The following is a 14,111-nucleotide window of genomic DNA, read 5'->3' on the forward strand; positions in this document are numbered from 1 at the left end:
CCAAGATTGTAGAAAACTGGTACTACCACTCAGTTTTTTTTTATTATAGCCTTCTTATTATTCGTACAAAGGAAGTCGACAGCAGCAGAGCTCATTTTTTTATAAAGTAGGCTACGTTAATTTGGTAATGTATTGTGTTGGAGAGACGGGTGTGGAAAATGAGATTTATTTGCCGAACAACTTATCCAGCCAATTACGCATGGATTTGGGAACAGCAGCATACCACTCATTGACACTTTGCCTGCGATTCAGCTCACCAGCGCTGGATCCATCACTATCATCTCCAATCTTGACCTTTTTGCTTGATTGTTCCTTTTGAAAAATACCCTCCGTATCTTCATCCATTGCCAAGTACTCGCGTTTCTTATTGTCGCTTGTGATGGGATCATCAGTCTGGCAATCATAGAACTCTTCTGGTTCAACAACAGATTCGGCTCTGGCAACGGGAGCCCATGGTTTTGATGACGATGATGATGGTAACACTACTGCAGCTTGAGTGTTTTGGTAGGAACGAGCATTAATACTCTTTTCATTGGTATAGTCACGTCCCACATCAGATGCAGCTACCATAGATGATGGAAACGGGTCGATCAAGCCAAGAGCAGCTGCTCGCGATGGGTGCATACCATCGAGAGGGCGGCGCTGATTATATCCGGGAATGGATACGCTTGACGACGCAAATTCTCCATCATCAAGGCGCGTGATCGATGGCGGATTCGGTTTGGACACTTGCGGTTGTACAGGAGGTTGGCCGTGCATCAAGCTTGGCATCCGCACCGGTGACTGCAACTGAGTTCCATGCACTTGCACAGAGGAGAATGACGATGGTAAAGATGTCTTGTTTTGACCAGGTTGAGATGGTTGCCATCGAGTTGGTGGTTTTAAAGAGACTCGAGGAGGAACAGGTCCAATAGTGTCACTGGCGAAATAATTGGCTCTTTTTTAAAAAAACAAATATTAAAGAACATTGGGAGTAAAACAATGTAATCCATTAGTGAACCAAAAAGGGAAATTGAGGAATCATACCCTAACTTGCGCCCTTCCTTCCCGACTTTTCTGGCCAGATTGTAAAAACCCTTTGCCCAGCTCAATCTTAGGTAACCATCGTCAATCTGTATCACACACAATGTAAGTAACTACATTTATGTATTCTCCCTTTTCCTTTCGCACATTACATTCATACCAGTACAGAGTGGGTGGGCGCGACCCGCATTTGCAGCTCCTGCGTTATCTCTTGAATGTAAGGTTCCATGTATGGGTTGTTCTTGAGGCCCTTCTTACGATTCAAAACTAGCAATACCATAATTGTTTGCATAATGAGGTTCTCATAGACACATACTGATGGCATAATAAAAAAACAAGCAATAACTAAATAAACCTATATATAACTTACAATTGACAATCGCCTGATTCGATGTTGCAATGATGAGTCGTTGGTTGCGCGCACATTCAGCCAGAGCATCCTTGACAGCCTAGTTGTATAACAGTAAATGTGAGAATTGTATTGGTTGTAACGCTTCATTATATCCTTCGTTAGTCTTATTTTTTTACCAACAATAAAAAGATGAGAGTGCCTGCACCAGGGCTCTCATAATATCCGCATTGGTTGGGTCGATTATGGTCTGTCCAAACAACTCCATAACCACCCGCCTGGAAGCCACATTCGTCCGGGCCATCCACAGACAACGCGATGAATGCAACGTGATATGCCGTATCTTTCAACTGATTTGGCTATATGATCGACAACCAAATAAACAGATTAGCTAGTTTTCCTCTTTTCCTCTCAACTAAAAAAGATTCGAACCTCGGCGAGAATTTGGACAAGCCGTTCGTCCATGTCATGGTCTCCTCGGCGAGCCTCCAGGAGCTGTTGTCGCTCGTTTTGTAGTTTGTTAAGTCGTCTGGGAACAGCCTCTATATGTTGACAGCAGAGTATTAGCGAGATGCATCAGTGTGAGATCGAGATTGTATGTTCTACACTGACACATAAAATCAAACCATCAGCTTTGTCTTACCACACTCTTGGTCCGTGATGAAATTATCTACAGGACGTTGTGGAGATGGTGGACGCGGAGGAGGAGCAACTGGGATCAAAGGCTGAGGTAACGGAGCCGATTGGTAAACAGTATCCCCTGCTATCCTATATGGTATATATGGCATGAGCGTAAGACATAAAAGAATACAGGAACCCAGATAAAAACTATAACTAGCAGAACAAGAAAAACCTAAAGAAACTTGTCACTTTACTTGAGTTTTCGCGCTTCACTAGCAGCTTTGCGCGCCAGTTCATGAAAGTCCTCCATCCAGCCGATGCGGGCGCCCGGTTGCATCTGTTGTGTTCGTAACAAAAGTAACGCGTCTATATTAGTACCAAGTTCTTATTTCACGGGGTCATCCCTTCTACATTATTTACTATGTCGACTTACCCAGTAACCGTGAACTGGAGCAGTTTTCTTCTTGAGTAGATCGTTAATGGCGCCAATACACGGGATGAGATGGCCATACAATTTCTTCCTCTTGAGGATTTCGCCCAGGCTCGAGACTTTTTTTTAGAAATTGTGAAGAGAAACGTTAGCACGTGACCATTGTCACAGTTAACCACTCCTTCAAGGTGCTGCCATGCACAAAAGATAAACAACTGTTATACTTAACTGTGTACGATGGCTGGACTTGTTGAAATAATTGTCAAGGATTGGTTGGCTGGACTGACTTGCAATACGTGTCTGATTGCCTATATACATATATAATACATGCAGCTTGGTTACTCTTCTTGTTTATGATTTTCATAGAACGAGAATGTATACATACAAGTAAAAGAGCGAGTACACCACTAGTGTGTGGGCCCTCATTGTGCCCTGCAACAAGGCTCATTGCGTCATCGAGGAACACGGCGCCATATCCAGCCAGTTGAGTACCGGCTTTATTGAGAGGATCAGTGGACATTGCAATTACCGCGACGTGAAAAGTTCCATTGGGTTGTAACTTCAAAGTTCACAAAAACGCGTGTATAAATTGTTTGGTCTGTTTCTTTGTATATAATTCCATTTACTCTTTTCTTTTGAATGCGAACCTGTCTTGCACCAGAGACAGCTGGTGGCATTGCGAACGCGCCTCGATGCTTTACCAGTAATTTGCATTGTTCATACTTGTAAGAAACCAATCTTCTTTGACCTTTTACTTTGGTTAATTTACATACATAAAGTTAGATTTGATTATGAAATAATGAAGAAACAATCAGAACCGAAAGTTGACTAACCTATGGGATCCATTTTTTTGCGTTGTTTGTAGAAAAAGGAGAAAATTGAATCCGCAGCATATCAGTCGGCCTTTATTCTAAGTTACCTTGTATGTCCCGATTGATCTATTTTTTAATGGGTGAGTGATGGCTTTTTAGTTGATATTGCCAGTATTTTGCTAGAAACCCTGATTCACTAGGAGGATGGGGTAGGATTTCCATAAGACTTGTACACTTTTAAGAGGGGATAACAAGGGTGAGGGATACTATCTATTGTAAAGATGCTTTTTTGTTAATTAGGCATTTCATCTACTTATTCGCTAAAGTCCAACAAGTGTTCCAGTGATTCCCCAGTTTGACTTTCATTTATTAACTTCTCCCTCCTGATTGTTGTAAACATCTTCCCATCGATCACCTCTTCTCCATCCTTGTCATTCGCTGCATAGATATGCCGTTTACGATTGTTGTCGCTGTGCTAATTGTCAGGAACAGCTGTTGTGGTAATAGTAGACCCACTGTGGTCACCAAAGATGATGGTTGGATGTTATTACTGTTTTTAAAATAGACATTGCGTTAGCGGAGAGAAAATTAGCGTTATCATGGTAAAAGAAATGAAGGTGGTATGATAGCATACATGCTCGCGGGGAGGCTGATGATGATCATAAAAAGTAATAGTAAAAAACTTACTCAGCAAATGTAAATTCAGCAAGTACACACTCATCATGAAATCACTTATCATACAGTACTATCATATGATTGGCGTAGCGATAATCATGCCGGATAGTTGAGAAAATCCTTATTGCACAATGGGATCTACTGCTGGTTTCAGTTGTCAAGGTTCCTCATGTGCTGCATAAACACGCGCTCGCTCGGAAGAAAAGAGATATATACTGTAATTTTACCTTAAGAGTGGTTCTTGCTACGCTAACACCTGTGTCCGATGAAGTCAATAATGAGAAGCAACATAAAAGCAATCATAGATTCTAATATGAGAAAATTATAATCCTACCCTCTTGACCGTCTTACGGGACGTCCTTTTGACCGGCTTCTTGATCCTTGCGAAGGGCTTGGATTATGTCTTGGTTTTTGTACTGCCCGGTCCTCATCACATGTCGTTGTTGCCTTCCTTTTTTTTTACCGCGCCGTTTCCTCTCGTTTGACTTTACTCGTTTTGCTCTTCTCTTCTTGCTAGCAGCACTTGGCTTCCTTCTCTTGCCGTAACCTCTTTTTCGGCGCCCGAGTTTCCTCTTATTTTCTGTTCCATCCGCGTCTTCGTCACTATCATCTTCTTCAGAACTATAACTGCCATCACCACTATAACTACTAGTACTACTGTAGCCACTAGTGCTACTGGTAGGATCACTGTCCGTTTCAATGCCATCAGTGTCATTTCTTCGTCATTGCCACTTTTATAAGCATCTTCATCTTGTTCTCTTTTTTCTCCATCTTCTATTTGATTTGCTTCGGTCCACCGACCTTTCCCTTTGTCTTTAATTGCACAAATAGCCGTCAAAACGTCATCTTATCGTATACATTTGCTTTACTGTATATACAAATTTCTTACCCGCTTTAGACCGCGTGGAGTATCCGTGGTGTTCTGGTCCAGGAGAAGAGGCTGGTTGAGTTGATGATCATGCTTGCGATGATGGTGGAACTAAATCAGATTCCACATTTTAGAATAAGAAATAAATACGGCACCAGAATAGCTAGATATACGGATGGAAACCTTATTCCCTTACCAGAACTTAAACTTGCTTGGGTTCCGCGCCTTGTCACCTGCGATGAAGAAGCAACCGTTTGAGATCTGGGAGGTAGTTGTGATCTTTGTGCTTCCCGAGTCACTGACGACGACGACGACAATAACCAACGCGATGATGTCTCTGACTTCATTTCTGAAGACGACGATGCTTGCCGTCGTAAGCGTGATGATGACGGTCTAGGCGGTCGAAAAAGTGGCTGTTGCGGTGATGATGACACTTCCTCCTGTCGACGTTACGATCGTGATGATGAAGGCCGTGATAGCGGTTAAGGTAACTGTGCTAATGATGATGATGATGATGATGATGATGATGACGATGCTTCATTTGCTTCAGAATTGTTGGAACTTGGATATATATCAAGATTTGACTCGTCGTCCGAGTCGGACGATGTGGCGTCTCCAACGATTCTAGTTCTTTTTCTGAAACGTTCAAGTATCGTTCCTGTTCCATGTAACCCTCGCAATATGATCCTGAAGTTCATGACAGCGGCTTAATCCCTGTTCCAAAGACAACGTCGTGGCTGCTGACCGCCTGCTAACGTATCCGCGGGATTCAAACAATTTTGATTGATGCATCTATAGGACACATGCAAATAGCGTAAGTTCAAACAGTATCCTTATTCCACTTTACTTGAGATTCTTGGTAAAATAATAAAAACAATTATGATAACATTATCGATTGCATTAGAAAGCCGTACATATGAAAGTTACATACCACAGAAGTACTAACTATGTTGCGCGCAACCAACATGTTGTTTCTCTGAGATGAAGGTACATATGTATGTATCCTCATCTATCTATTCGTGCCGATAGACAATATATTGGGAGAAGCTGTTGTTTTTCAACGATTTATTTTCCTAATATCCCTCCCTGTTATCATTTTCTGAAATAGGGAAATGTAATGAGACAGTATACCAGTGTTGTTTCAAATCATAATATCATTTATTTTTGTCATCATACATTGTCACCCCAAATTTTTAGGAGCGAACGGTCTTATACTGTATCTCGATTTTGATTGCTTAACCAGAGAAGAGTGTGCCAATACAGTAGTCGCTCTCTCAAAACTCATTTCTTTGTTTATCAATTATTTTCTGTCGAACAAACACAAAAGCAAGAAGATGTCCGATTTTGATTTGTTTAAGGTTTGAAAGGATTATTTCTATACTGTAGTTCTGAAGCGTAAAGGCAGATCCACTAATATTGTTACGTAAAAAGTCAGTATGTATAGGCAAAGTCAAAGCTTATCAACATAAATATTAACATAGTAATAGTACAGAGATAGTGATGGTAGGAAATAGCATAAGGTATGTTGATTGTTGCCACTACCAAATAATAAAGCCGCTATGTACAATGACTTTATTTTACATAATTACAAAAGAGCTTATGGTCAACATTTATCCTGGCTACTGCATGTTGTTGAGCAAGTTTGAACGATAGATTGCATTGGTCAAACTGTCCTTCACTTCGGTTACCACCACAGTCGAATTGTTGTCAACTAGCTTTTGTATATGACTTCTGTGTTCCACCCTTCAAAACCCGTTTCTTCTTTTTAAAAATCTTCATATTGTTTAGCCCATCTCTGAGCAGCACGAACGTCAATATGTAGCTCTTTAACAGCCTTGGAAGCGGATAATTGCTTTTCTGCAATACGTTTCCATACGTTCGATTAATCTTGATCTGAATAAACGCTTCTTTTTTAATGGATCAGTTGCAGCAGGCTGTTCATCTCGCATTGCTTCATTATTCTAAAGTATTGAGGTTTATTAAACAGAACTTAAGCTCTCACGTCATTTTCAACCTTTAGTATAACCTTTGGGGCAGGAGCTACTTCATCCGGCATCTTTGCAAGGTACTGAGTATGAGTTGTCAGAGTTTCTAGAACGTGCTCTTTCTCGTTGATGATATAGTCCATGGGTTCCGGTTGGCCACTTTCATCAACAATATTTCCGTGACCACCTTCATAATAAAATTTGGCAGAGCTCATTTGTAACCGGGATTATCATACAGAAGCGAAAAAATAAGGAAAGTGTAGCAGAAAAACCTCCAATGGCTAATTGCCAAGAAAGTTGAAGCTTTTTTTTAAGTAGGGCTTTTTCTGTGTTCGCCAAATCTCTCCAACATACAGAACTCAGATTGCTTAGCTATGTAGAAATGAAGCATCAAGAGTAAGATTTGCTACCAGTAGTTTCAAGCATCATGAATTGTGTTTTCTAAATATGCGACTTGGTTTTTCTTTCATTTTCACGACTTGAATTAAGGTTGCTATGCGACTTATACTCTTGAATTATGCGACCTATACTCTTGAATTATACGACTTATAATTGTTGAATAATGCGACTTTAATTTCCAAAATCACGACCAGAACAATTTTGAACTGCGCCTTATTAATTTGAGGTGTGCGTCTTAGAACCTTGGAAAAATTGTATATTCAAAAGCTTTGGAATAAATATAGAATATAGTGTTTCGACATGTACAGAATATATATTTTTTCATCAAAGAAAAATAGGGGGAATAAGGGGGGGGAAGGGGGAAGGGTGGAAAAACCAAATTACACAAAATGATATGAGAAGGAGAAAGAAAGCTATGTGGAGTGATTGGTAGCGTATGATACTAATGGCGGTTATATGAAGATGATGATGATGAAGAAGGTAAATAGTGATGCGCTGGAAAAAAAGGGTGTTTTATATGAGCAAAAAAGTACGAGAAGAGGTTGATGCGTCCGAGTGCGAGTGGTGAGAGTAATAATGTAGTAATAGTAGTAGTAGTAGTAGTAGTAGTATAGTAGTAGTAGGGTGTGTTAATAAAGTATTATAAATTAGCTGCAGCACAAGCTTTGTTTAAAAGGCCTTGTTCTCGTTTCTTCGTGGTTGCCTACTAGAGGGTAACTATACGCAGAAAAAAGAGTAAATAAATGACCTCTTTTCATTACAGTTTAAATTAATCCATGATACACTTGGTTACATACCTGGTATGAAGAAAGCGTTGTGGAAGGTGGAATTTGTTCTAGTAGTGAAGAACAGCCCATGAGGTCATGGCCAGAAACCTGACACACTTCACAGTAAGGCGTTTCATCTTCTTGCTGTGCCGTTGTTGGAATAGGTGGGACTGCAGCTGCTGGCCGGGGTAATGAGGGCGGTATACTTGCGGATGATATGGAGCCAGAAGAAGATGACGAGGCAGTAGACGAAAGACTCCGTGCAGATGGTGTGGTTGACATGCCTGCTGCTGCTGCTGCTGCTGCTCTCCTCCGATGCCCAGCAATTGACCCTTGATGTTCAGTTAGTAATCGTTGCACGACACGACGCTCATTATCCAACGCTTCCAACAAATCCGCTTCTTTAAAGATCTTGGCTTCGATCAAGCTTTCCAATTCAGCGATATCGCGATTGAGTGTGTTGATTTGTCGACGATGTTTTTCGGACTCTAGGACGCGTTCCTGGCGCATGCAATCCAACATAGTGCGTGCTTCGTTCAACTGTGCCTGCAGCTGCTGTTCAGGGATAGACGCAAGACCTACCGGGGTCGGTGGCAGTTCCTTGACGCGGTCGCGCAAGTGTTGATATTCCGTTTGAGATTGCTTGAGCGTCTCCTGCAGCGCCTGACACTTTTGTTTGAGTTGCTGATTTTCCGTTTCTACTTGTTGCTGTTGTTGGTGGGTTGAGTGTTTTTCTGCACCAAGTTCGTTTTCTAATTGAGTCACTTTCTCTCGTAACCGCTCATTTTCGCGCTCTGCAGACTGCTGCGAGAGTCGCTCTTGTTCGAGTGTAGCTTTGAGTTGTTTGAATTCGTCTTGACTTTTTTGTTGTTTCTGGTCGTGTTCTTCAATCAGCTGGGGTCGTTCTGTCTGGGTATATTCGGACAAGACCGTCTCTGCATCTTCCTTGGCCAACTTGAGTCGATCCCGTTCATTTTCAAGGGCCTGGATGCGTGCATGTGCCTGTGCCAGTTTTGCAGTGTGTCTTTTCATATCCACGTCGTGCTTTTGCGTCGCACCCTCATACAGCTCAATGGTCTCCATGCCTGCCCTTTTGAGCTCCTCTATTGATTGCTCTAATTCCTTGATCCTGTTCTTGTACGATAAAGTGATATCCGTGTTACTCGTCAATGCTGCAGTCATTTCCGAGAGCTTTGTTTCGAGATCAACACGTAGTTGCTCGTGTTGTTTGCACTGGAAACATTCGGTTGGGGCAAGGTCGGTTTCCTTTTTCGCATTTGCAAGGGTAGAAGAATTACCACTACCACCACTGCCACCGTGGTCGCTGTCAATCATACTAGATACGAGATGAAATTTATCTTCATCCTGATGCATGACAGGAGGATCTATCTTTGACCCTTCATGTATTGCGGTTGGAGTCATTTCGGGTGAAGGGATGCCGCTAGTTTTAGGTGAAACGGAGAGTGGATGTCGAGGTCGTTGTTGGTGCTGAAAGTGCTGCTGCTGCTGTTGTTGTTGTTGTTGTTGTTGTCGAGCAGTGTTTATACATGGTAGCGATGTTTGTTTTGCAAGTGCTTTTTTCTTTCGTAGCTGTGGAGATTTTGGTGATACGGGATTGCTCGTATTAATGCGATGCTGTGGATGATGGTGAAGCGGTGGTGGTGGTTGTTGTTGTTGCTGCTGCTGTGTGCGACAGCAAATGACCTTGCTTGCTAACACAAAAATACCAGTTTTTGGTGGGCAATTAAAATATCGAATGCTAAATATACAACAATCAAATCAGCCGGTGCTACATTGAATGAATTTTATTGTATATCAACTCTACCTATCCACTGAGCCGTCGTTCTTGCCAGATCCAGCGTGATCAAGTTCGATGCCAGCCCAAACGCCTGATTTGAATTGTGTTGTGCCCAAAAATCGTAGAGTGCCTTTTAATCGTATAGATTCTACAAAGACACGTTGGCCGATCCATAACGAGCCCGATTGTTGTTGCTTCTCATGAACTGAAGGAAGCGAACTTCGCGGGGTTGACAGTGTCGTCTGCGTTGAACTACTGGATGATATTGAAAAACGAGGCACTGAGTTGGGCGTCTCCAGTTCGTCATCACCTGACGAATCAGACATGCGCGAGCGGGAGGATGTGAGACGAGTTGATTTTGAAACTGACATTGGAGAGGGCAGATGTAGCTGATGTCGACTTCTTAACACATCGTGGGATGCTTGTCGTGCAAGCCGCATTGTTCGAATGAATTCAGTGTTGCTGCTACTATTACTACTACTGTCAGGTGATTGTGACATGAAGAGGAAGGAAGGAAAGAAAGATAGGGGGAAGATAAGATGAGCATACACACTCTACACACGACTATACACGCACGAGTGAGAGAAAGAGAGACAGAGAGTACGACTAAAAGGAGTGATATGTGCAGCACACACAATACACTACTACTTTCTCTTTTTTTTTGTTCTCATGTCATGCGTGAAAATAAGACGCTTTCCTATTTGGTGTAACGCCCAATTCGCATTCCTGTTTGGCAGGGATAAGAAATGGTAATAGTACATGGTCAGTTCGCCTACAGGATACTCTATACTAGCTAGTGAGGGATACATGAACGCACATACTGTGCAAGTACAGATAAAAAAGGCATAAACCCGGTCCTTGTCCTCCCAGGGATGACGGTGTTATACTCGGCTATTTCTAGTCAAGTCTGTTCAGAACACAGAAGAATAAAAAGGCCCTCGGCGAAAGAAGAGCTCTGTGGTTTCCAAGGAAACAAACCTTTTACTTGTTTTCTGTTGTTGCGATAGAAATACGCTATTGCAATGGGAACCCGCATTTGCTATGGGAACCTGCTTTTGCCATGGAAACCCACTTTTACCATGGTTACCGAAAAGGGCTTTACCATGACTGAGCAAGAGTACCCTATCATAAATGAGGCGAAACAAGGCGTGTGTGTGTGTGTCTCGGAGTGTTTGCTGACTTTTTTTTTTGCTGTTGTGGGACAACGTGCTCTGATTGGTTCTTTAGATTTTTTTTATTTTAAACCCTGGGCTCGACGGACAAAGTCTTTCTTTTCTTCTTTTCTTTCAACACCCTTTTTTCTAACCTTCGAATTTTGTATATGTTGATACCGGCAAGCAGCATACAGCCCTTATAGTCCTTATCAACATACTCATTTATTCCTCCTCATCTCTCATCTCCCTCTCTCTCTCTCTTTCGTCACTAAACTACCGTCTCCTCACACGCAACACGTTTTTCCTTTTCTTTGTTTCTTTCTTCTTTTTACATAGTTTTTTGCTTTTATTTTGTTTTCACTTTTTGTTTTATACTTTTACTCACATTGACCAACACAAGATGGCAAACAATAACAAGGCAATTATTCCACGTCCAAAGAACAATCTTGCAAAACTGCCAGTAGCTGCTGCATCAAAGCCCAATGCTCCCTCCAGAACCCCAGCAATGCAGCCCAAGCAGCAACGCAATAACAGCAACAAGAAAAAGAATAATAACAAGAACAAGGCCGCAGCAGCTTCCGCCGACTCTACCGACTCATCGCAGCAGCAGCCAAAGCAGCTTGCCAACAAAAAGCAAGACTGGAAGAATAACAAGCCATCTTCCAAGCAGCCCAACAACAACTCTCCTTCCGTTTATCCTCGTCACCCTCAACAGCAGCAGCAGCAGCAGCAGCAACAACAGCGTCGCCTGGTGATGCCCGTCAAGGCTCGTCGAGTCGAGCGCAGAAAAGACATTGCTTCTATGACAGATGCTTTGCACAAGTCTCAGGTAGACATCTTGAGCACCAGCCCGGTGTCGAGTTCGGGTGAATCCGAAAACGATTCGGACAGTGGCTTCCAAAGGTAAACCCTTCTTCTCCCCTTCTCTCTCTTACTCTCTCCCGAACTCGCTCTCCCGAATAGAAGATATACCAAATACACCCAAAGCTCCTTTAATGTCGTTTCTCTCCTTCCTAATTACATTTTCTGCTTCCTTTATTTTAAAAAGCCGCCGACGTAATCGCCGGTCTAGCAATGATGGCCAAGTCTACTGTGGCCCTTGCTTCAGCAATGCACCTGCTCCAAGCGCTCTGCCCATGCCGCCGGCCTTTTCCCGACACCTTGACCACGATGGCATGTTTGTGATGGACGACTTGCAACAGCAGTCCAAGGAACTCATGAGTCTTTTGGTGCCTCGCCATCGTCCTTCCACTACTGCGACCCCTCCCGCTGCTGCTGCCGCTACTCCTTCCACTACCAACACCACCTTCGACTACTACTACCATCAGCATCCCTCCACCTCCGTTCCTCCGAGAATGAAGACTGCCCACAGCTTGGACGCCGACCTCTCCGAGATACAGCGTGGCCTGCGATCGATGCTCAAGATGTCCTCCTAAACCTCGCGTTGGGCCATCGCACTACACACACTCCCCGTTTTCTACTCCTTTTCTTTTCTTTCTTCAACTCTCGACACAAACTGTTTTTTTTTTGATTCCATTTGCTCCACTCGGACAAGAGCATCCTTCGCGACTATACTCCACGTTTTACACACCACTTCTTCCATCAACCACTTTTACACAATCCACAACATTCTCTTCTTTGTAAAAAGTTTGTTTTTTTTTTCTTTTTTGTTTTATTCTTCTTCTTCTACTGGGTTTATTTGTGAAGGTACTTTTTCTCCATCGAGGAAATGCTTTCTTTTTTTCTCCGGTTTGTGCACACCCTTTCACATTACACTTCTTCTCCCCTTCTATTGTACTATATTTTCTCTCTCTTCTACCGATTGTACACACGCTGCAGAACACACAGTCCTGTTATATGTTTAGGGACGTTCTCAGGTGTCAATCCCTTTTCTTTTCTTTCAAAGCACTTTTCAAATCCAAGAAGCGATCTCACACCTCCTCATCTGACTCTGGGAAACGAAACGAATCACAGCAAGAACCACAAGACTTTTTTGGCCTGTTTCAAAGCCATTTTTTTCTTCGCGCTCACACACTATTTCACCTACTCACTGACTCACACTTCCCCACGAGCACACATACACTCTCTCTCTGGGCATCATTTGCCCTGTTTCTTTATGACTCAAACCTCTTCTAGCTATTCTCCCAAACACCCAACCAACTATCCCCCTTTTGACTTCTGTGCTCCCCCCCTCCCCCGGCTTTCCCCATTCCCCTCCCCCAAAAAAAAAATAAAATTCATCCAAATTTTTGGCTGAGACACAAAAAAAGAGCAAAGGCGCATGATGATGGTTCGTTGTTGTTGTTGTTGTTATTATTGGCTTCCAAATGTAGTATAGTTACTGCTGCTGCTGCTAGCTAAACATAGACGACGACGTTGTTTGTTGTGTTTGGTATTACACCAAAGAAAAACATTCGCTTGAATTTGGATAAAGTGCGGCGGGCGTCTGTGCGAACCTTCTCTGCCTTTTGCTTTGGTGGATGAATCTAAATGACGTGTGTGTATATGGCGGGAGTGAATACACATGTCCATACCATGAAAGAGGTTCATAATGGGCACACGTTTCCCTTGGCAAATGGAAGTCCGCTTCTAGTAAAATGTCCCCACGTTGGTGCATTGATGTCATAGCACCTCTCTTTATTTAGCCCCCCTTCCGCCAAATAATTGCTGTGGGTAAAAAGGAAAACATTTAGCCATACTTTCGTAGAAAAACAGAAACTGTCGAATTTCGTTTCAGCACTTGAGGGTGCTAGCCAGGTCCCGCTGTGTGCAGACCATACCATGTAGTAGTGAATTCAACCATCATCCGCCCTGTGTAATTGTACGTTACCTTGAAAATGCATAAAGTGGCGCAAAGTGCACCAAGTTGCATTGCACCACAAGGTTCGTTACCATAGCTAATAAATACGTATGTGCTGTTGCTCAGCTCATGCAACCGTATTAATAGTGTGTCACGCCGCATACTCTCTCTATCATAAAAACAGGAACGTGGCACCATCATTCTGCTTGAATTGTGTGAATGTCCGACAAACGTACACATCTCTCATATCTCGTGGAGCTTGCCTTCTATCTTTGTATCACGAACCGTTTTTTTTTCTCATCCTCCTGCAAGTGCCTTATAGTAGCTTAATTATATAAACAAGCACAATTCTAACGTGTAAGCTACTGCATTGAGTATGTCTAGTTCTGCACAGGCGGAACAGAGGCGGGTTCACTTGGCAAGAACATCG

The 14,111-nt window shown here is 42.7% G+C and overlaps 5 protein-coding genes across 5 annotated transcripts; 2 read left to right on the forward strand and 3 right to left on the reverse strand.

The window, feature by feature from the left end:
- Positions 1-34: 34 nt before the first annotated feature.
- BDB00DRAFT_824611 (uncharacterized protein) lies at positions 35-3,307 on the reverse strand. Its single transcript, XM_053123626.1, has 13 exons — positions 3,257-3,307; positions 3,071-3,177; positions 2,809-2,982; positions 2,653-2,731; positions 2,427-2,542; positions 2,248-2,330; positions 2,016-2,140; positions 1,805-1,914; positions 1,552-1,731; positions 1,394-1,472; positions 1,184-1,290; positions 1,027-1,112; positions 35-937 (listed from the first exon to the last, which is right to left on the reverse strand). Exons 1-13 carry the CDS (start codon positions 3,267-3,269, stop codon positions 166-168), a joined length of 2,031 nt encoding a protein of 676 aa, XP_052979426.1. The 5' UTR covers positions 3,270-3,307; the 3' UTR covers positions 35-165.
- A 3,297-nt stretch (positions 3,308-6,604) lies between these two features.
- Positions 6,605-6,978, reverse strand: BDB00DRAFT_872677 (uncharacterized protein; the record flags this gene model as incomplete). The annotated part of the gene is made up of 2 exons (XM_053126991.1): positions 6,605-6,739; positions 6,805-6,978. 2 exons carry the CDS (start codon positions 6,976-6,978, stop codon positions 6,605-6,607), a joined length of 309 nt encoding a protein of 102 aa, XP_052979427.1.
- Positions 6,979-9,697: 2,719 nt separating this feature from the next.
- On the reverse strand, positions 9,698-10,379 carry BDB00DRAFT_387535 (CAP Gly-rich domain-containing protein). Its single transcript, XM_053117185.1, has one exon. The coding sequence runs from the start codon at positions 10,225-10,227 to the stop codon at positions 9,751-9,753; it is 477 nt and encodes a 158-aa protein (XP_052979428.1). The 5' UTR covers positions 10,228-10,379; the 3' UTR covers positions 9,698-9,750.
- A 902-nt stretch (positions 10,380-11,281) lies between these two features.
- On the forward strand, positions 11,282-12,317 carry BDB00DRAFT_788212 (uncharacterized protein; the record flags this gene model as incomplete). Its single annotated transcript, XM_053120771.1, has 2 exons — positions 11,282-11,784; positions 11,930-12,317. The coding sequence occupies 2 exons, from the start codon at positions 11,282-11,284 to the stop codon at positions 12,315-12,317; spliced, it is 891 nt and encodes a 296-aa protein (XP_052979429.1).
- BDB00DRAFT_387577 (uncharacterized protein) lies at positions 12,184-13,384 on the forward strand. The gene is made up of 2 exons (XM_053117186.1): positions 12,184-12,353; positions 12,540-13,384. The coding sequence occupies exon 2, from the start codon at positions 12,611-12,613 to the stop codon at positions 13,136-13,138; it is 528 nt and encodes a 175-aa protein (XP_052979430.1). The 5' UTR covers positions 12,184-12,353; positions 12,540-12,610; the 3' UTR covers positions 13,139-13,384.
- The last annotated feature ends 727 nt before the right edge of the window (positions 13,385-14,111 follow it).

Source organism: Zychaea mexicana, assembly GCF_025766255.1.
Source record: "Zychaea mexicana strain RSA 1403 chromosome Unknown BDB00scaffold_39, whole genome shotgun sequence".
NCBI classification, from domain to species: Eukaryota; Fungi; Mucoromycota; class Mucoromycetes; order Mucorales; family Lichtheimiaceae; genus Zychaea; species Zychaea mexicana.